Source organism: Neophocaena asiaeorientalis, unplaced genomic scaffold, assembly GCF_003031525.2.
Source record: "Neophocaena asiaeorientalis asiaeorientalis breed wild unplaced genomic scaffold, Neophocaena_asiaeorientalis_V1.1 scaffold31, whole genome shotgun sequence".
Taxonomy (NCBI): domain Eukaryota; kingdom Metazoa; phylum Chordata; class Mammalia; order Artiodactyla; family Phocoenidae; genus Neophocaena; species Neophocaena asiaeorientalis.
In genome coordinates, this window is record NW_020175320.1 from 2,221,055 (window position 1) to 2,244,000 (window position 22,946).

At 38.8% G+C, this 22,946-nt stretch overlaps 1 protein-coding gene across 2 annotated transcripts in view; it reads right to left on the minus strand.

Moving 5' to 3' along the window:
• MYPN (myopalladin) overlaps positions 1–22,216 on the minus strand; it is a 63,880-nt gene extending 41,664 nt beyond the window's left edge. The window contains exons 1-5 of one of the 2 annotated variants that reach the window (XM_024765544.1): positions 21,309–22,216; positions 8,256–8,431; positions 5,033–5,084; positions 1,806–1,920; positions 606–677 (exon numbers count right to left, since the gene is read on the minus strand). In XM_024765544.1, the coding sequence (XP_024621312.1) occupies positions 606–677; positions 1,806–1,920; positions 5,033–5,084; positions 8,256–8,431; positions 21,309–22,210 (1,317 nt within the window). In that variant the 5' untranslated portion in view covers positions 22,211–22,216. Of the gene's footprint in view, positions 1–605; positions 678–1,805; positions 1,921–5,032; positions 5,085–8,255; positions 8,432–12,982; positions 13,003–21,308 lie in introns of those variants that run through there. The other variant, XM_024765545.1, reaches the window with a different exon arrangement.
• Positions 22,217–22,946: the final 730 nt, after the last annotated feature.

Consider the following 22,946-nt stretch of genomic DNA (forward strand, 5'->3'; position numbering starts at 1 on the left):
TGGGACAACTTGTTTCTAGTCCTGATTCGGCCACTTGCTAGTTCTGTGACATTGGATACATTGTTTAATCTCCCTGGCCCTCCCTTGGTTTTTTCACTTGTAAATGAAAGTGCCTGAGTAAAATTTCCAGTTCTAAATACAAAGATTATGAGACTCAGAATTTGATGCCACCACAGTAGTTGATACCATGGATTAGAAAAAGAAAGCTCTTTGTTCTAGAGTGAGGCTTTGTATTAAGCTTCTTAAGAGCACGTAACTCCATCTCCTTGAATACCAAAGACATCCAGAGAAACCCTTGGATAGTAAGTGCCTACAAGTGTATCACCTGACCCCTAGGTGTGGCTACTGTGTTTAAAAGCAATAGGATGGCCATAGAGATCAATGTGATGAGTGGGGATGACCTTTCCCTTATTATACAAACTAATATTAGAAATCCGCAACTTGGAGCGACATGGTAACAGCTACCACAAAAACCCAAATCCTATCCTGTACTTATAAAAGACCAAAATCCTGAGATAAAATCAGTGAATTTTGAATCCTACAACTTTGTTTGGGTATTGTGGTGTGTTTAAAGCCATGACAGAAAGAAGTTATAGTTTGATTACCTTTGTAAACACAGGAGCTGCAATGATAGGTTTTCCATCCAATCCTTGCAGATAGTTGGGAGGGCTCTGACACTGTTAGAAGGGAACCAACAATAGATTCACTGTCACTGGGATTATCAGATAGGTAGGTAGACAGATGATAGATAGGTATAACGCAGCTAAAGAATTTGGTGTATGAAATTAATCTAAAACCAAAGACTGACGTTTTCTAAGTCTATGAATTGCAGACATGAAATTTCATGCTGAACTGATTGTATTTCTTTCTAGGTCATGGTGGCCGTAAATACGTGCTGGCCATCCCCACCCCCTCACATATAGAGCTTTGTAATGAACCCTAACCCCCTGAAGAGTTCCATAGACCCCTGAGGCTCCACAGATCAGTTTTAAAACTACTGAATTAGAACTAAAATGTGACCCCTCTGCATTACTAAACGGGTCAGATAAGTACTTTAAAATTTTTTTTAAAGGCTGTAGATCTTTATATCAATATTTATATTTAAATATATCAATAACACATTACAAGTATGTTTCTATTAGTATGATTTCATATTTTTAAAGCATATGCATACTATACATTTATAGATATGCATAGAAAATGCCTGGAACTATCTGCTAGAAATTAATAACAGGAGGTATCTCTGAAGAGTGGGGACAGAGGAGTCGAAACTTGACTAAAGTTTTTACTTAATATACTTTCTGTATTTTAAAAATGTTTTTACAATAAGCATCACTCTTATCATCATCATCATCGTTAACTTGAAGGATGAGAGACTTTGAGGTTTTCTAAAAATTAATTTCATGGTTGCTCTATCTTAGAAAGTAGAATTTTTTTTTTTTTAATAGCTCATGAAACTGAGTTTCATGATACAGAGTGTCTTGGGCCAGTGTGAGAGCTGGCAGCTCATTGTATATGTAGTCAATGCCCTTCATAAAGCTGGAATATCAGAGACTAATTTGTAGCGTTTCTTTTGCTATGAACTTTGCCTATGAAGTTAGAGAATATGTTCCCAAAGCCGGGGGAACTACTGATATCGTACATCAGAAGCACAAAGTGATTATCAAGACTATAGAAGTGTGTTGCCCAAGGTCATTATGAAGTTGCAACAGAGGAGAGCACGATCATGCCATACAAGATGGTCATGGTCACAGTGCCTGCCTGTCACAATCCATGGCGCTTGTGTTTCACTTAGACCCTTGTACCTGCTGAATGGTTGACACACTGGGCTGGGCCACCACAGGCTGGGCTTGGGGTACTGCTGAAGGAATGGCTGCAGAAGTAGTGGGAGGGGATGACACCTCACTTGGCTTCTGGATTCTGAGAAGTGATTAAAATATAGATTATAAAACAGACCTATCATTGTTGTGAAAATCCTTTCAGAAATGCTTACAGAAATCTTCGTTCAACAATATTACACAAACATTTACTGAGGGCTTTGCTACACCCTTTGTTAGGCAGTGTAAACAGAAAGATCATAAGACACCAGTTCTGTCCTTGAGTTAGCTGCTGTCGGCAGAGCTGGGGACTCCAGCATACTCTCAACTCACTGAGATTCAAGACAAGTGCTGTGACAGAGCATGTGCAGAAAATTGTTTGAGATCTGTTTTGGTTTTGCCCTCTGTGTTTTCCCTCCCCCTCCTATTTCAAGTAGGAGGCCAGGCTTTGTAAATCTTTGCTTCTGGGATTCTGGCATGGCAAAAAGCAGAAATAGCCTGAGTCAATGAGCTCTTCAGGTTTTACACAAATTAAATTAAAGAGATCGTTTGAAGGGCAAGGGAGCCAGAAAGTATTCTTGAGAAGGCTGCAGAGGGTAGATTATTTCAGCTTTGTTGTGGGGAAGAGAGAGGTCCAGGGATCTTGCCAGAGAACCTAACAAGAGGGAGAACCTGAGTCCAGAGGGGATGACAATCCCTCAATTAAAGGCTCCCAATCTTGCTAAAGATATCAGTACCCAAACACATCAGGAAGAAACAAAGCACTAGACTTGAAGGGACCTTGAGATCTGGGACATGGGCTTCTCACCCATAACCTGTGGGGATAGATGACCGATGACAGGATGGGCTTTCCTTTTGTCTAGGTGTTACCTCTCTCTGCCTCAGCTTTCTCATCTCTAAAATGAGGAAATAATAATTCTTACCTCATAGGGTTTTTGTGAGGGTTAAATAAGGTAATTCATGTAAGATGCTTAGAGCAGTGTTTAATATCAAACTGTATATCTACATCTCTGTATCTGCTATATCCCAGGAATCTTTGCACAAATTTGGAGGGGGAAAGGGACACCCAATAATGACTGATTGAATTTTTTCCCGGAGCCAGGTAGGATGGAATCTCAGAAGCAGAATCATTTGATGATGTAGAGGCTATCAGTGTTCCTGAAGCATCTATCGTCTTCTTCTACAATGTTAGAATCCCTGATTTCTTTACATAGCTACTCCAAATAAAGATTGCATTTCCCAACCCTCATTGAAGCTAGCTGTGGCCACATGCCTACTTTCTGGTCATGGGATATGAAGGATAGTGATATATGTAATTTAAGAGAGATGTTAAAAGGGGAGTAGGGTATGTCCTTTATTCCTTTCAATCTAAGAAGATGAGGCCACATCTTAGAATGAGGTGAAGCAGAAAGCTGGAAGCAGACCAGAACCCAGTGGAATTTGGAGCTGTTTTACCAGCCAAATTCATATTTTTATGTAAAGGAGAAAAATATTTGTCTTATTTAAGTTACTGTTATTTGGGGTCACTATTACACAGAACTGGAGCTAAATCCTAACTACTACAAGTAGATTTAAAGAAAATGAACAAATGAGATATTTCTTGCTTATTTAAGTTCGTATATCAAATTCATACCCATTAGGCTCTAATTCATACCCATGTTATGAGAGCCTTGAGGAAGGAGCGATGTATGTGCAATGGCAGAGGAGCTTATTATAGAACTTGACTGGGCTTTGAAGGATAAATAAGAGTTTGCCAGGCAGAGAAGATATGTCATTCCTAGCAAAGTGAACAGCTTGAACGAAGGAGTGAAAATGAACCGCACATTGTTTGAGTGAGATGGCAGCCATGTAGAGAGCCTGAGGTGGGGGATTAGGGGAGGAGGGGCAGGAAAGCCTGGTTGATACTCTATTGAATAAAGCTTTGTATGCCCACGTTGAGATTTTTTAAAATGTCGTTTGTTTTGCATTTGATTTTTATTTTCCCATAGGTAATAATTTTTTTAAGTCGGGAAAATGATAAGATCATAATTATCTTTGAACTGGCTGTATGTAGTTTGGAGACTGTAAAAGAGAAAAAGGTTGGAGTATCTATAAGGAGGGGACTGGCATAAAGAGACAGGAAAGAAAAGGAACTGAACTGAAGCCATGAGAATGATAAGGAAGAGAGTTAAAGGGAGAAATCATTTACTCTGGTTATGAATTTTCATGTGTGCACAAAAGCTAAAAGCAAATTATCATTCCAAAGTAGGCATACCCCCCACATTTTGAAGAATAAGTCATGATTTCTGCCCTTAAGAGCTTGCCTTCTGTAGGAGAGGAAAGAATATGCAAATTCAGTTACCGACTCCTTAACCTGTCTTCCAGACATTGCCCATGTTTCAGGTAGCCTCAAGGGATGGCTGTTGTGTCTGTTTCTAGTTCCCATGCCTTCTGTCCACAGTCTCCTCTTCCCGAAATACCCTTTCCTCCCTTGTTCGGGGGTGTCCACCTGCTGCTCTTTTAAGACCCAGCTCAAGGTCACCAACTCTGTGAAGCCTTTCCTGGTCTCTCTTTCCCTCCCCAACCAATAAAGAGCCCTTTGTGCCAAGTCCTTAAACCCTGCACATGGTTATATCATAGTCTATTACACTTTATTACTCTTACTGTCTATATGTGTGGTATATATCTTTTGCTATATTTGCTATACATATATTTCCCTCTCCTAGACTGTGAGCCTCTTGAAGGCAGGAAGCATCTGATTTTTCTTAGTACCCAGTGCATCTAGTGAAGTTCTTGGTGTAGAGGAGGTGCTTAGCCAATGGTTGTGGAAAGTAATGTAACTTTGTTCACTACCCAATACAATCATTTAGCAAAAAGGCTGTGTCTTGCCCAGATCACTCATACATATAATTTTTGTTCACCAGACTGTGTGTTATTTTGAATACTATTATTTAGTTAGAAAACATGAATTTTTTTAACCACTGAGTTATTTTTTACTTTTTACATATAAGTATGATGGTATTTCATACGTGATACTTCATTTTTAAAATATTGGGAATATTAAAATTAATATTTTAAGCAGCAACAAGCAAAAGTAATAGCATTTTCTCCAAATCTACCCAATCTTATTTTTTTTTGAGGTCAAACCCTGGAGCCCCCCTCTTCAAGTTCTACTAAACAATTAGCAGCTTTCTCAGGACCCAAGGATGCTAAATAAGATAGAAAATTGGAATTACCGATTCATTTCGTCCTTGTTAGGGTCCCCTTCTGAGTCAGAAGAAGAAACCCCTGGAAAAATAAAAATAAGACATGTAATTAAAAAAATTTTTTTTAATGTATTTACTTATTTTTTTATTTGGTTGTGCTGGGTTTTAGTTGTGGCTCGTGGGCTCCTTAGTTGTGGCATGTGAACTCTTGCGGCATGAATGTGGGATCTAGTTCCCTGACCAGGGATTGAACCCAGGCCCCCTGCATTGGGAGTGCAGAGTCCTAACCACTGTGCCATCAGGGAAGACCCCTAAAAATTTTTTTCTTAAACTGGTTCCTAGGCATTTGAAGACCTATAGAATTTTAGACCTAGAAATAATCTCAGTGATTCCCTAAACTAACACCTAGTTTATAGATGAGGAACTAGACCCTTAGTAGTTGAAGTACTTGCTCAGGTCCCATGGCTAGTTAGTGACAGAGTTCAAATTAACTGGCCCAAATTCCACGTGTTCTTGTATATAAAACATCTGCTGATGCCTTTAGACTAACAGAGCAGTCTTTGCAGACCTTCTGTGGTGTCCATAAATCCTCTTGCTCTTGGCCTACATAGATTAAATAAAAGAAGGGATTACATTAGATTCCAAACGTTGTAGGTGTAGGTGGATGCTCTTCCATCCAGTCCTAATATTAACAAGTCACATTTCATCTTGGGAGTGGGGGTGTTTGAAGCTCTGTTACTACAAATTTTTAAAAATCAGCAATCCAATCTCAGCACTGTTAGCAGAGCTTTGATCCTGGCTTTGCTTCTCAAGATAGTGAATTCCAGGAAGATATCACACAGCTAAATCTGGACGTATTTATTGTACTCCAAATATTTGAGGATGAAAACATGTAACACACTTCTATTCATATATTATTCATTGTTATTATCATTATTCATTCACCTATTCAATAAAAGTTTATTAAATAACCACTATGTACTTGGTACTATATAAGGTGTTGGAGATATAAAGAAGAATGAGACAGTTCCTGCCTTTATACCATAATAATACAATATTTAAGTGCTAAAAGCAAGGCATACATAAGGTATTAGAGATGATAAAAGTACTAAAGAATGGCTCCCAGGGCTTCTCTGGTGGTGCAGTGGTTAAGAATCCACCTGCCGATGCAGGGGACACAGGTTCGAGCCCTAGTCTGGGATGATCCCACGTGCCGCAGAGCAAATAAGCCCGTGCGCCGCAACTACTGAGCCTGTGCTCTAGAGCCCACATGCCACAACTACTGAAGCCCGTGTGCCTAGAGCCCGTGCTCCGCAACAAGAGAAGCCACCGCAATGAGAAGCCCGCGCACCGCAACGAAGAGTAGCCCCCGCTCGCCGCAACTAGAGAAAGCCCGCTCGCAGCAACGAAAACCTAACTCAGCCAAAAATAAATAAATAAATAAAATAAATTAAAAAAAAAAAAAAAGAATGGCTCCCAGAAAAAACTCAGAGGATGAGATAAATAGGGACAAAAACTGAGGTCAATATACAAGGTAAATAAATTGATTTGTTCCCTAAAATTAGTCATCTAATTTTGGTCCTGATATAAATGCCTTTCCAAGGCTCCCAAATGGTCTCCCTGCTTCTGCTCCTTTTGGTATATTTTCAACCAGGAGCCAGAGTGGCCCTGTTAAAAACTAAGTCCGATCATGTCACATCTCTGACTAGAATCCTCCAGAGCTTCCCATCTCCTTCAGAGTAAAAGCCAGGTCCTTGCAGTGACCCGTGAGGACCTACATGATCTGCTCACCTGCTTCCTCCCACCTTCACCCCATCTTGAACTTCTGACCTCAACTGGTCATCTCCGTACCCTAAGACAGACACACTCCCTCTTTTGGGCCACTGCACTTACTGATTTCTCTGCCTAGAATGTTTTTCCCTTGAATATCTATCTTTGTGGCTCAGTCCCTCAGTTCCTTCAGGTCTTCATTTATATGTCACCTGGTGAGTGAGGTCTTGTACATCCGCCTGTACACACACACACACACACACACACATGCATGCAAACACACACGCCGCATATATACATACACGTACTTCCTATCCCTTTTCCTTGCTTTCTATTTCTTTCATATGCTCATATATGCTGTAAGATAATAGAAAACATATATTTTGGTCTCTGCCCCTGGTTCCCGGCACAGAGCTTCTAAAAGCCTTATAATTCCCTAAGTGATGAGCACTTAGGAGCACCTCTTGTTCTAATACTTGTCTTTGACCAGGTCCCTGACACAGGGCTCCTAAAACTCTAATAAATTCCTAAGTGATGAGAGCACTGGAAGCATCCTTTTTTCTAATGAGGTGACTCGGGATGGCTCCTGGGTGCAGGCTGGTCACCTGAAAACCAAGCCATAATTTTGACGCTTGGAATTTTCAGCCCCACACCTCATACTCCAGAGAGGGTAGAAGGGCAGGAAATGGAGTTAATAGTTGATCATGCCTGTGTGAGGGCACCTCCATAAAATTCTAATAGTATGGGGTTTGGAGAGCTTCTAGGTTGGTGAACGTAAGCACACTGGGAGGGTGACGCACCCCAACTCCACGGGGACAGAGCTCCTGTGCTCAGGACCCTCCCACTTCGCCCTGTGTATCTCTTCATCTGGCTGTTCATCTATATCCTTTATCACACCCTGTAGTAAACCGGTAAAAATAATTGTTTCCCTGAGTTCTGTGAGCGACCTAGCAAATTAATTGAACCTGAAGAGGGGTTTGTGAGAACCTCCAATTTGTAGCCAAGTCAGACAGAAGTTGTGGGTAACCTGTCCACCTACTGCGTGGGATTGGCATCTGAAGGGGGTGGGGGTGAGCAGTCTTGTGGGACTGAGCCCTTAACTTGTTGGATCTGACACCATCTCCAGGTAGATGGGTCAGAATTGAGTTAAACTGTAGGAAACCAAATTGATGCCATGAAGAATTGCTTGTTGCTGGTGTGGGAACCACCTCCCCCATGAGACACACACACATTGAAATTGATGATCAGAATCATTTCATGTACCTAACATATTATATATTTTATTTATCTCATTTATTTTCTGTCTCTCCTATTACAATGTAAATGCCATCTATCCACGAACCTAGGGATTTTTGTCTGTTTGGCTCACTGCTGTTATCCCCACTGAAGAGTGTGTGGTAGAGCAGGCCCTCAATAAATACTTATATATTATAGCTATATATCTTACTAGTAAGTGCCATGCTCCAAGAGTATTTTGCTTTACCTTCTATGTAAATCTCAGCAGAAGTTGAATCTGTCCCATAGATGTTAGAAGCAAAGCAGGAATAGCGTCCTGTGTCCTCTTCAAAGGCTTCAGCAATGGTCAGTGAGTGCAGTTTTCCTGCCTGGATGATGTGAACGTCTGGGGAATTTTCAAGCTCCTTGCCTTCACAGTACCACCTGCAAGGAAGAACATTGGCATGACTGAAATGTGAGAATTAATAACATAAATGGCTCCAGATATTCCCTGAGAAGAAAACTGTGGCAAACTTAGAGCCAAGACATTAAACAATCCATTATTATGATGTAATTTGGTTGTAACAATGAGAAGGAATGGCAGGATTCACAGTGACACTTTTTTCAGGAAATTAGCAAGTGGCTCCTATTAAGAATGATACAACTGAAAGAAGAAATTGAAGTGATGCAGCCACAAGCCAATGAATGCCAAGGAACGCCACCACCAGAAGCTAGAAAAGACAAGGAAGGAGTCTTCTCAGAGTTTCAGAGGGAGCACAGCCCTGCTGATACTTTGATTCTGGACTCCTAGCCTCCAGAAGTGTGAGACAGTAAATTTCTGTTGTGTAAGCCATTAAGTTTGTGGTACTTTGTTATAGTAGCCCTAGGAAACTAAAACAGGGGGCAGGAAATAAGATATAGTCATGTTGTTTGCATATGCATAAGGAAAACTGGAAAGAATGGAATGAAAATCAAAGTGGCTTCCTATTGGGGTGAGGGGAAACAAGATGGATGAAGACAGATGGGGTGAGGTGTCTCAGTGTACCCCTTTTTAGAATTGTTTTCATTTTTAAAGTAATAATTATTAATCAACATCATATTAAAAAGAAATTAGGTGGAGACGTTACCCTTATTCAATGTCAAAAATTAAGGAGTCGTGGCAATCGTTAATCTTTATTGTAATTTGAGATCTAACCACTCAGTGCTTGAACCCCTCCCTCCCACCATTTACAAAGCAAGATTCTAAAGCACATTTAAGAAAACTCACCTATTCGATGGCTTCCCAAGAGTTAAGCTTTTCTCTGCTGTTCCATAAGTATGTCATATTCACCCCTACATTCGAGCCTCTGCTCATGTGTTTCTCTCTAGCTGAGATTCTCTTCCTCACCTTTCAGCTACTGCAAATATAACTCATCCATCAGTTTGGCTCAGGCATCACCTCCTATGCAAAGCACCTTTTACCATCAATTCTCAATGATTGTTTACCTTTTTCTTTTTAAACTATACTGTGTCATGCAAGGCTTGATTATATACTGTCTTTTATAAAATAGACCTTTATTGGAGTATAATTGCTTCACAATACCATGTTAGTTTCTGTTGCACAACAAAGCGAATGAGCCATATGCATACACATGTCCCCATATCCCCTCCCTCTAGGTCATCGCAAAGCACTGAGCCCATCTCCCTTATACTGTCTTTTATAATCCTCTATTTGGGGAATCTGTCTTGTCTCACCAATTTCACTAAATTGTAAGTTCCTTGAAGGTAGGGACGGTGGCTTACAAGCTCATGCAGCATCCACACTGCCTAGTCCAGTTTTCTGTACACTTTCTCCTTTGGCCATTACCTCATCCCTTAGTTTCAATTATCACCTCTACTTGGGATAACATTCAAACCTGCCTCCCAGCTCTGACTGCTGGATCCCTTCTCCCATCATTCTCCCTTTACTGTGTTGCACCCACATTGATCTTCTTTCTATTCTGTGAACACATTAAGCTACTCTCCATGTTAGGATTTTTGTACTTCCTGAAATCCTTGTCCCCCAGTCTTTATAAAAATAGGCCCTTCTCATCAGTCAGGCCTCAGTTCAAATGTCACCTCCTCAGAGAGGCCGTCCCTGAACCTCTTCCTAATGTAGCTTCTTTATCCTCAGACACTCTCACATTATCCTCTTGTGTTATCTTCATAGCACTTATTATTGTCTGAAATTATCTTATATGCTTGCTGACTTTGTTATTATTTGCTCCCCCTACTGTATTATAAACTCCACGAGAGGACCTTGTCAGTCTTACCAATATAATCCCACACTTACAGCAGCATCCTGGCACATAGTAGGTATGCAGAAAAATTGTGTTGGATTTGTTGAAAGACCAAATGATAGAAAGAATTGATAGTTAATATTTCGTAAGTATTTTATTTGCTTCATCAAATTCTCTGCCATTGTTTGATCTGTTGTGGCAGCAGCAGTACATGCAGCTGCTGAAATGGGTTTCTAAATCTTCCAAAGCATGAATCTCAGCAGGACCCCATGGAACTTGTATGAACAAACCCTCAGAGCAAGGTAGTTGTAAATACAAATAGTGAATGTCCAGAAAAACATGTGTTTATCTTTACTCTCTGCTGGAAATGACCCTAAAATGAGAATAAAGGAGGTTTTTAAAGGGATAAAAAGCACAAGGTCCAAAAGAATGGGAAGGGAGATAACAGCAGACCTGAGACCTCAAACACTTTTGGAAGGTGGAAAGCAGAATGAGAAGCGAGGAGAGTTGAAAAATCTGAAAACTAAGTGCCTACTTGGGGATGTCAGTGAAAGCAAGCAATTTGTGCAGCAAGTTTCAGGATTTAGAGATACAAGTTTGGGGGTGTGGAAACGCACTGACAATGGAGGAGGGAGATACAGAGCTTAAAATAGGGCCACTGATTGCAGGTTTAGAAAATGAACATTTAGATTCCCCCAGCAGGTTGCATCCTCTCTTCTGAGCAGTTAGGAGATGCCCCAGGCTGAAGGCTGAGTTGTTGGCTGTGTGAGTAGCTGCTCCATATTGGAGCAAGAGGAAGAAGGGTAAAAAATAGATGGGCCTGGCGGCTTAACTGTGTGGAACAGAGTATTTAGGAAATGTTTTACAAATAAATTGGAAAACTGAGATGAATTGTCTTAGGACCACAGAGCTAAGCATATAAAAAACGAGACAGTCATCAACTCCAGGTGAAAATTAAAAGTTATACAAGCAAGGAAGCCGTCATTTTTCCCTATTGGGCTTGGCAGAAAATAATACTTTCATAGTAACAAGAAGTTAAACATTCAATTTTTTAAAACAAGAGTGTGCTATGATTATACTGAGGCAATGAAGGAAGGAACAATGGAGGTTCTGGTTTAGTGAAGGGGTGCTAAACCACCATCTTCTGGAACAGGAAGTAAAGAGCAAATAGCATCAGCATACCAAGCAGTAGTGCTTTATAAGCGTATTACAGTGGCTCTCTTCGCTTTCACTTTCTCTGAAGACAAAACTGTTTTCCTACAATACTAAGATAGTATTTGCCTTTCACTGTGTTAACATTTACACTGATGGTGCAAAAGCCACAGTGCGTAAAATTACTGGTGCTTCAGCAGCATAAAACTGAGTAGGGGTCATTGGGTTCTTCACCACCACACTTGCAGGTAAAAAAAAAAAAAAGCCAGGTTCACTTAAAAATGTCCTCAATGAAGCAGTAAAAATCATTACATTTATTGCATCTCAACCTCAAGTCCACATCTTTTTAACGTTCTGGGTGGCGAAATGGGAAGTAGCATAAAGCATTTCTCCTGAATACAGAAGAGCACTTGTGTGGCTTTTTAAGTTGAACTAGGCAGTTAATGCATGAGGCAGTATCTTAACTTGAAAGAACAGCTGACAAATTATGGTTATTCAGATTTGGGTATTTGGCAGACGTTTTCTCAAAAATGAAGGAAGTAAGCCTGTTGTTTCGAGTAAAAATAACTGATCCCATTTGTTGCCAATGAAAAAATTTGAGCTTTCAAGGAAAAATTAGAGTTTTGGAAAACTTGTATCTCCCATAGTGAGTTTAGGGCTTCCTAATACTTAAAGAGATTTTTAATGAAATCCATGATATTAACATATATGATTTTCTAAATATTATATAATAAAATGTGTCAACATTTGGAAGATCTACATTACTCATTTTCCAAATGACCAATACATGATGTTATCCATTCAAAGTTCAAGACAGACAGAGGGTTTTAGTACAGCATGGTACAAAAGTTCATTGGTATGGTTTCAGATTTCACATTGCAACTAACCTTTAAGAAACTACTGCAGTTGAATTTTCATGTAGTATCAAATCAGAATAGCCACATTATCTGAAAGGGCTATTAAAGTATTCCTCCTGCTTCCAGCTACATATCTGTACAATGCCAGATTTTTAAAGTTAACTGCAACCCAGACAACATATCGCAGCAAACCAAGTGCAGAAGTAGATAGGACAATCTAGCTGTCTTCTATTACGCCAGACATTAACGAGGTTTGCAGAAAACGTGAAACAATGTCACTCTTCTCACTCAAATATTTTTTTGGGAAAATACAGTTACTTTTCATAAAATTATTTGTATGAGCATGTTTATCACTGTTATTTTAAAATAAGTAAGCAACTATTTAAAAAGTTCCTCAGTTTTAATTTCTAATATGATAATTATAGATATAATTCACATAGACAGAACCTCTTTTGCGTCTCAATAATTTTTTAGACTGTAAAGGGGTCCTAAGAACAAAAAGTTTGAGAACCACTGGCATATAATTTAGAAATCTAGAGGTGAATAAATAGGAAACTGCAAAAATAGTTGAAAATGGTCTGTTTTTTAATATTATTTGACTTGTTAAGCAATGTACCTGTATTAATTTGATAAGACAAATATAAATATTTCAAAACAAACAAATACCTTCCCTTATATAAACACTATAAGGTTATCTCATTTCTTTGGATAACATTTCTCTTCTTTACCAAAATGAGAGTAGAAACATCTCTGAGCAATTGGACAGCTGGAGGCGATAAGTGGAGTGATTCAAATGCCCAAACTCTCTGTCAGAAACATTTTTGTCCTTACTCAGATGGCCAGGATGGCTTCAGCCAGCCCCAAAGGACAGCTAGTAACCACTGTCACTCTTACTTTAACACCATGACCCACAGAGAAATAAGGCACCAGTCAGGCTGCCTTCTGAAAAGAAATTAAAATTTACCCAGCTACTCTGAAGACTTTTGAGGGAAAGAAGGAAACATGCTCTCCTCAGACATCTATCCACGTTAGGGAATGCTTTCATAGAAGTACCCTGCCCGGATGCATGTTTTTAGAACTCCAGATCTCCATGACACTTACAGAATGGCACTGGATGCCAGACATGATTCATGGTTCAGCAGAAATGAGTCAGTGATCTGGGGAAATGGGACAAGTCCAAATGATAAAGGAGGCTCCATCTTTAATGCACTAAGGACAGCTTGCCAGACCTGCTGATTTGGCTAGCTACCAAGCCTGGGAATGAAGACACTGAAGAGACACATTTTCCAGATTTAACTGGACTTTTAAGCTACATAGCACCATTCTGCTCTTAGGTTACTATTTTGTCTAAAATATGGTGTGGCTAAATATTATGACTCATTGTTTTAGCACATTAACAACTCCTAAACATTATTTGAATGTGTTATTGTGGCTCACCAGTAATAATGCTCATTAAAAGAATGATTACTGGGAGCCTTCGGTTAACCCTGACCCAGCCTTTCCAATGTCCCTGTCCCACCTCCTACTACTCCCTCTCTTAATACCTTGTTTGTTTACTTCACAGAACCTACATATCACTTATAATTATATGTTTATTTATAGGTTTATTTGTTTAAGATCTCTCTCCCTTACTGGACAATAAACACCACAGGGCAGAGATTATCATTTTTGTTTGGTTTACCACTTGTTTATCTGGTTCCTAGCACAGCGTATGGCATGACATAGCCGTTTCAAAAAATGTTTGTTATATGAATGTTAAGTGAATGAATTCAAATTAAGATTATTGGAGCCTCTAGTCTGTTTCATTTTCATTTTTCAAGAAGGCTTGGGGACTAGATGCCTGATCTCTTAAGTAAAGAATGTAAGCCCTGAAATAGCCAAAAGGTAGTTTATTTACTTACTGACATCTTCAGCTCTCTCCATGCATCAGAATGACTCTTCATATAGAAAGTGCAACTGGAGTATATTAATAGTAGACATTTTCTAACAGGACTCAAAGTTATGTTGGATTTCGTAACACAATTCAATGTTTTGTATGTCTTGTTTGACCACTACTGAGTTAACGAACTTAACTTTTCATGTCCAATGGCTATATTTCACTCATAGGAGTGTGGGGTTACAGGTGGGATGGTTATGTCTATGCTTTAACTTTTATTAACATTTATTGAGTTCTTCCAGGTGGAAAATTCTTGGTACGTTAGACTCAAACTATAAAAACCAAAACCATAAAGGAAACTTCAGTTAATTTGATACTAAAGTTAAAAATATCTAATTATCAAAAGATACCATAAAGAAAGATCAAATGGGGAGAGAATATTTTCATAACACACAATGTCAAATGATTAGTTTCCTAATCATATTTTTAAAATTCTTACAAATCAATAAGAAAAGAACAAACTGATAGAAAAACTAGTGAAAGATGTAAACAGACCCCTCATAGAAAATGAACCCTAAATGATCAATAAACATATTAAAAAAAATCTCAACCTCATTAGTTGAGATTTGTGAAAATGAAAATCACAAGAAGCCTTCATACCTATCAGATTTGCAAAAATTAAACCATCTGATAATATCCATATTACAATGTAGAAAAACCAGAACACTTATGTAATGTTGGTCGGAATGTAAATTGAAACAATTCCTTTGGAAAATAATCTGGTGTTATTATAAAGTCGAAGTTGTACATACTCTGCCAGCAATTCCATGCCTAGACATACTCGTGCACCAGGAGACTATGCTAGAACATTTATAATACCATTGTTCCTATTAGGAAAATAACTGAAAACAACCCAAATGTACATCAGTGATACAATTCTCTCACCTTACAGTAAAATACTATGTAGCAACGAAAGTGAATGAATGAGAGTTACACGCAGCATCACGGGTATACTTTTTAGAGAAAAGAATGCAAGTAGCAGAAGAATACGTGCATTATGATTCCACTTACATAAGCATTTTACAACAGTAAAATTTAAAAAAATTTTTTTAACTCTTTATTATGGAAACTTACAAATGTACACAAAGTAGAGAAGCTGTATTATGAACCCCCACGCACGCATCACTGAGCTTCAACAAACGGCAGATGTGTTTCTTTTATACCTTCCTCTTTTCCCCACTTTGACTTATTTTAATGTAAATATAGGACTTTGTGTCGTTTCACCTGTAAATACTTCTGTACCAATATTGTTTAAGGACATAAGGATATGTTGTAAAATTATGAAGAAAAACTGTTAAGAAAAATTTAAAGAGAAAACAAGATTTGGGCTAGTGGTTACCTCTGAGCAGGGAGGAAGGGACAGGATCAGGAAGACAGTAGATTTAAAAATGATAGTAAGGCGGGCACACAGGTATCTGTGCTATTATTCTTATAATATATCCATATTGTAGATATTCTTCAGTATCTGTTCAAAATGCACTTGTAAAACAATTCAGAAAATTCTGTCTGGTGATCCTTTTCCACTTTGGGAGTATAGATAAGGAGGTTGAGAGATTGAATAGAGAAGGTTAGTAGGCAAGTGACAGGGACTTCTACAGAATCCCTTGGAGATCTTGACTTGTAGCCTCTCGAGTTGGTGATGGTACAGAGGCTTTACCCAGCTCTTGCCTCAAAAACTTTTTTTTTTTTTTTGCGGTACGCGGGCCTCTCACTGTTGTGGCCTCTCCCGTTGCGGAGCACAGGCTCTGGACGCGCAGGCTCAGCGGCCATGGCTCACGGGCCCAGGCGCTCTGCGGCATGTGGGATCTTCCCGGACCGGGGCACGAACCCGTGTCCCCTGCATCGGCAGGCGGACTCTCAACCACTGTGCCACCAGGGAAGCCCACCTCAAAAACTTTTAAGGTGAAAGGATATTTAGCATTGTCCAAGAGGGAAGAGCAAGAAGAGAGGGCTGCGTTGGAAACCGCCAACATTTCCAAAGTTTGTGAGGGCAAAGATGTGGGTTTTCCCATGGGCCAAGTGGACACCACAGACATTAGCTTGGTTTTCTATCTCAAAACAGATCTACCTCAAAGAACCACCTGCTAGGGTGAGTGACACCAACAGAAAGAGGCTGTGAGGGGTGTACTGTTGGAGTAGGAACTGAGGAGCAGGTGCTAGAACATGAAGTAGAGATTACAACCTTCAGGTCAAGGAGCAGAGCAAGGGGCCAGCCCCCCGGGGCGATGAGGTCTCTGTAGAGATTGCAGAAGTCCTCAGCACAGAAACAAACGGCACTTTGTTAAAGCACCGATGTCTGGGCCTGTGCTCTAGAGATCCTAATTCAGTAGGTCCAAGGTAGAACCTGCAAATTTGCATATCCACCAAGGCTCCAGGTGATGCTGACCTGCTGGTCCAGGGACCCACTTTGAGTAGCTTGTTCTGGGAGGCTCTTGAAATCCAGCCTCTGTCCTCCCTCTCTGAACTTATCCCAAACCATTTCCTCCTCACTCTTTATGTTCTGGTGACATCAGTTCCTTCAGTTCCTTAAAGTTAACCATTGTCTCACTGCCTCAAATTTGTTATTCCCTCACCCTGCAACACTCTTCCCTAAATTCCGCTTTGCTGGCCTAACTCCTAGTCATCTTTTATGTCTCAGCTTAAATACCACTTTTTAGGAAAACCTTCCCCAACCCATTCACAAGGTTTGGTCCCTTTGCTTTATGCACCCTCCTTTATAACATTTATCACAATTGTAATTACATAATCACTGGAATTTTTGTCTGTGTTCTTTTCTAGATTCTAAGATCCATGAAGGCAGGGAATTTTCCTTGTTCGCTGCTTTAATCCTATTGCCTGGAACAGTACATGGCACATAATAAACACTTAATATTTGTTGCATGAATGAGTAAATGAAGGTATATAGATTTTCCCAGAAGGTAGAAGAAAATGCCCCTAAATAAGGTAATGTTTTAAAATGTTTACATAATATTTTACATTACGTATCATATATAATTATTTATAATATTTTAAAATTTCCCTATATCATTTAAAACATCCTTTGTCTTTTTTTTTGGTCATGCCACACGGCTTGTGAGATCTTAGCGGGTGCCCTTGACAGTGCAAACGTGGAGTCCTAACCACTGGACCGCCAGGGAATTCCCAAGCATCCTTTGTCTTTACAGCTAATTTATTCCCTCAGCACGCCACTTACAGGCAAATGTCCAGAAGTAGCAATAGCAAAAACTTAATAGCCAAAGCAGATATCAGCATCTATAAAAGGTAAATTTTTGCTGCTTCAGAGTGTTATGTACAAGCAAACATACTTAGTGTGACCCAGCTGTACATTCCTGGGAAAAGAATTTTGAGTCGGGATACAAAAAGGGATCATGGCCATTTGCTGTGAATTCCTGCAGACTCTTTCATCTGTGGGTAACGCATGAATGTATTTCAACTCCTCCAATGAAGCCATGTTCAAGATTAACAAGCTTTCAAAACAGCTAGCTTTAATGATATAGGATCCTACCCTTACAAAACAAAACAATTTCTTCCCAGTCAACTTGGAAATCAACAAATATAGGCAAAAAGGATTCTTCAATTTGCTAAACTAGGGTTATAAAAACATGGGTAGAATACTGAGAACACAAAGAGGCACACACATACAAGGTTAGACTTCAGTTGCCAGGTGTATGTATTACATTTTCTTGCAAAAATAGCAAAAAGGATACTTTTCTTTTTGACTGTGTTTTCCTTTATGGCAAACCAAAGTGTCTCATTATTTTAATGCATTTTTAAAGGCGTTCTCCAAATCAAAATCTGTGCGTCTGGGTTCTATGGAGATGCTTTAGGAATTTCAGTGGTGAGCAAAAAGGTAGGACTGCATTCCCCCCTCCACCCCAACTCTCTTCAATCCCAGAAGCACTAATTTTATCTTTAAAAAGTGTGTGTGTGTGTTGCTATACAGCAGAAACTAACACAGTATTGTAAAGCAACTATACTCCCATAAAAATTTTTAAAAAAAGAAAAGAAAAAAAGTGCATGTGTGTGTGAACTACGTATTGGGGTCATGTAACAGATTTACTGTGGGGAGAAAAACGGGAGGAGGAATTACTGCCAAAAGAAGGTTGGAAAACCCTGGCCCAGTCTAGCACAGCTAGAAGTTAGTTCCAAGTGTTACCTGTATTTATAGTCCCTTTGTAATGCCAGAGATACTGTGTCCAAATTTCCCAGTGTCCAGGGCATTCCTTGGAATGTCTCCAGTTCCACTACCCTCTCATTTGACCTTCAATCCTGCATTTTGACTGTCTACTGGATATGGTCCCTCCATCTCCTCAGACTCAAATCATCCACCTCCAGTTTCTCAGACCTTGACAGTGACCCCAGAGTCCTCTCAGGTACCCAGCTTCAAACTCATCCTTCCTATCTAGTCGGTCACCAAGTTTGGCTTGGTTTCTTTTATTCTAAATATTGCTCTCTCACGTCTTTTCTCTGCTTTCGCACTACCCCTACCCTGGTCTGATCAGAGGATCTGATGCCTGGAATACCCTTCACAGCTTCCTAAGTGGCCTCATGGGTCCATTCTTTTGGGGTCTAACTCATTCTTCCAGACTAACTCTACTTAAATTCGCCCTTTCATCTTAGTACATCCTTATACACAACCTTAATTGTTTTCCACTTGCTTTTGAAACCACTTTTGAACTATTCTACTTTGCTTTCAAGGCTTTTCGAAATCATCTCGCTCCACTGTTTTCCAGTTAGTACAGTCTCCTCACTGTCATCTAAAGATACTATTACTATTCCAGCATCTGTACTTATGTAAACATGTTGAGTTGACCTGGCCTAAAAGGACCTGTCCCTCTGCCTACTTCTTCTGTCTTTTCTCTCATCTTTCCTCACCTGTTATCCCATGTTCGTCACATAGCCAAGTACTTGCAGTTCCCTGGAAACATTCGTCTCTAGGCCTTTCCCCTTGCTTTCCTCTTCCACCCTTAGTTTTATCAACTAAAGTGGCACCTCCAGCGTTAATGTTTCCTTCATCCTGCACTTCAGGCAAAATATCACATCTTCCTTTGAGCTGCCATTGCATCCTATACATACTTCTGTTACAACCCTTATTACACAGTATTGCAATGTTTTGATTATATGTCTGTCTGATTCCTCTATTAGACTGTGAGCTGCCCTCTTAGAAGAGTTTTAGACTTGGTTTCAAAACAAGGTCCCTGACCTCCAATAGCTCCCAATTATTTTGTACCATCAATGAGTCACTTTAGTAACTCAGTAGGTATTTGTTGAATGCATAAATGAGTTAAATTTCTACCTAACTTCTTCTTACTCTTCAAGGTTCAACTAAAATTCCCGTATGTCTCTGAAGTCTTCTTTGACCTTTCTAGTCCTCCAGCCCTTCTCTGAAGTCTGATAGTCTTATTGTTGTCCTATAAAAATTAGGATGATTTCTTTTTGTTGTCATTTTTTTTATTGGCGTATAGTTGATTTACAATGTTGTGTTAGTTTCTCCTGTATAGCAAAGTGAATCACTTGTACATATACATATACCCACTCTTTTTTAGATTCTTTTCCCATGTAGGTCATTACAGAGTACTACTATAGGCTAGAAGCCATGCTTGGTGCTCAAGGTCCAAAGATAAAACAATGGAACCCCTGCCCTCAAGGAGGTCAGTTGGGTAACTAAATAGTAAAATGTATACGCCACTGTAGAAATAATATTTAATATTGCCTTATGTTGACTCTGAAAAGCAAAATTCAATATATGAATATGTTTTTATACTAAAATCCCTTTAATCAATAGGAATACATAATTAAAGATATTATTAATACTAGTGCTATTATTACCCTATAATATGAATATTTTGCAAAAAGAAGATGAGGCCCTGCTTACATAACTAGAATAAATGTTAAATAGTATTCTAGTAGTAATTAGGTGGTTAGGGAGGCAAAGTAACTCTTATAGGACTCTAAATACCAGTAATTCTCTATAAAAGTAATATATTTCCAGCACATTATTCATATATTATTACATTATAATACAAGAGGTAGCAAATGTCACCCTGGGGGTTAAGACTGGATCCAGATTTTGTGGGGCCTGAAGCTCATAAAAGTGTAAAGACCTCTTAAAAAAATAAAATAAAATTAGAACACAAAATTAGATGTAGCCTGTGTACATGAAGAGCCTTGAAGCTTAGCTTTACTTACTTCCAGAAAAGCTGATGGTAGACACATAAAAGATGAATATCCCTTCTACTCATCAGTCATATTAGGGAAAGACTTTGGCATTAGGGAGAAGAGTGCTCATTAAGTGGATATCAAAACGTATATAATAAATACAATACATGTAAAATAAATCTTTAAATTGATCTTTGTCACAGCCTTATTCTTCCTTTATTCTATCAGACTTTATTCTATTATTTGCTTTCTTTTTAATTGAAAAAATACCACAGGTATTCATTGAGTATAGGTCATAAATACTTTGTTTTTTAAGTTACAGGCTGTAGATCTGTGCTAATGCATGTTCATTAGCCACATGTGGTATTGGGCACTTGAAATGTGGCCAGTGCATCTGAGGAACTGAATTTTTAATTGTGTTTAATTTTAATTAATTTAAATGTCAAAGCCGATACTCAATTCAGTTCTTACAGAATTTTTAAGTATGTTTGGAACAACTTGGGTCTTACAATCTACTTTTTCAACTACATTTTTTTGAAATCTAAATGCACATTAAGTATTTCCTAGGAAAATTTAACATCCAAACTGAGATGTGCTGTTAAGTGCAGAATTCACCTTGAGTTTTGAAGCCCCGGTGACAAAAGGAATGTAAAATATCCTACTAATAATTTTTATATTGATTACATGTTGAAATGGTAATATTTTTAATATATTGGTTAAATTATATATTTTTTAAAATTAATTTCACCCAGTTCTTTTTATTTTTTTAAAATGTGATGACTAGAAAATTGTAAATTGAATGTATGTCTAATATTACACTTCTATTAAGACAGTGTTGCTTTAAACTCTGACTCAAAGGGAGTATATAAGTTTTGAAACCACATACGTGAAAGATAAAATGAGGAGGATCACAGTAGATGGAAAGTAATTACCAAACATTACTAATGGGACATTTTTACCTTACTTCAGGTGGTGGAATTCCTACCACTATGCAATCCAACTGTACTCTGGTTCCTTCTGGAACTTCTCTGCTCCGTAACTTTTGAGTGAACCGGGGAGGTTGCCCCAGAGGTTCTTCATAGTACAAAGACGAAGGAGAAGACCCTGGGGTGGTGTCTCCCCCATCTGCCTCACTGGCAGCCTGCTCAGCTTCGCGCCTCTTGGCTTCCTGCTGTTCAAGGGCATGGTTCACTTCATTATCCCTGGTATCTGCAGGGATGGGGATGGGAACAGAAGATCTTTCTCTTCCTTCTGATAGATCTGAGAAACTGGAGCTGTTTTCCTGCATAACTTTGCTTTGAGATTCCAGTTTATTCTTGTGGTTTTTGCAGGCACGAGGTCTAATCCTTTTGGAGCTATGGGCTTTGAAAAGGGATGACAGCTCTTCAATGAAATCGGCAGCCTTATTTAAGAATACTTTTTTGGACTGGGTTTCAGAACTATACTGTGGCCTTTTTGCCTCCTGGAGGCTCTCTTTAGAGTTGGTAGGACTTCGAGAGTTATCCTGGCAGAAGTTAGGGTCCAAACTTGATTTAGGTGAGTGTTTCATCTGATCAGAAGAAAAACATCTTCTAGCATGGGCTTCATCTGCTTTCTCCAAAGGGTCGTGATTGATTGCCAGTCTTGCCAGATTGACACTTTCATCTAATTCTTCTTGGCTCAGAAAGGCTGAAAGATCTGGAAGGTCATCTTGGCCTCCTCCACCTTCAGCAGCTCCAGAAGGACTGCCAAAATGGAAAGAGTTGGAGGAAGGCTCTGCTCGACTCCTCTCATTGTTTCCCTGATGTCTAGTTTCAGCTAAATAGCTCTCTCTTAGAAGCTGAGATATGGAAGTAGAAGCTTCTAGGCTGTCGTCTTGCATGCTGTCACAAAATAACAATAATAACAAAAAGTTTGGATCATTTCTACAGAATAACAAGTCTATGTTTATTACAGCATGATAGATGCTTAAGAACTTAAATATGAAAATAAAAATTGCCTAGTTTTGATACTTTCACAAAATTTACTTTAAAGACTTAAAGATTATTATTCTCATATTGTAAAATGGAGAGCAACTGAAAGAGGTTTCCCTGAAATTGGAAATAAAAGCATGGTGATTATCACTTTATTAAATTCTTTAAATACAAGTTCAATTTTGAAAGCTATGCTATAACTATAGAGATATTAAATACAGTTTCTAAACATAATTTTGATAATATCTCTAAAGGGTTTTTAGTTTTAAAGTGCTTTCATACACAGAGAGTTTTCTCTCCATCCTCTCCCCCTTACCCTGAATGTAATAAAATAACAGAAATTAAAAGATGTTGACAATATAATCTCATCTAGTTATTGAAAATATAAACTTGATCTAGCTCATGAAAATAAATAATGCTTTTATTTTATGACTAGAGACAAGTTGTTTAAATTCAGTGTTGTTTTTAGGCTCAGTGTGCTCTTGAAAGCTATAATGATTTAGCTTTTTCAAATAAGGTATAATTATTTTAATTTCTACAAAGGTGTGAGTTAGAGCGTAGGTTTTTAAAAAATCTCTTAAATTAACATTGGTGAAGAGGGGATATGGAAGACAGGGAAGTGGGGTGAAAGACAGGACACTTTTC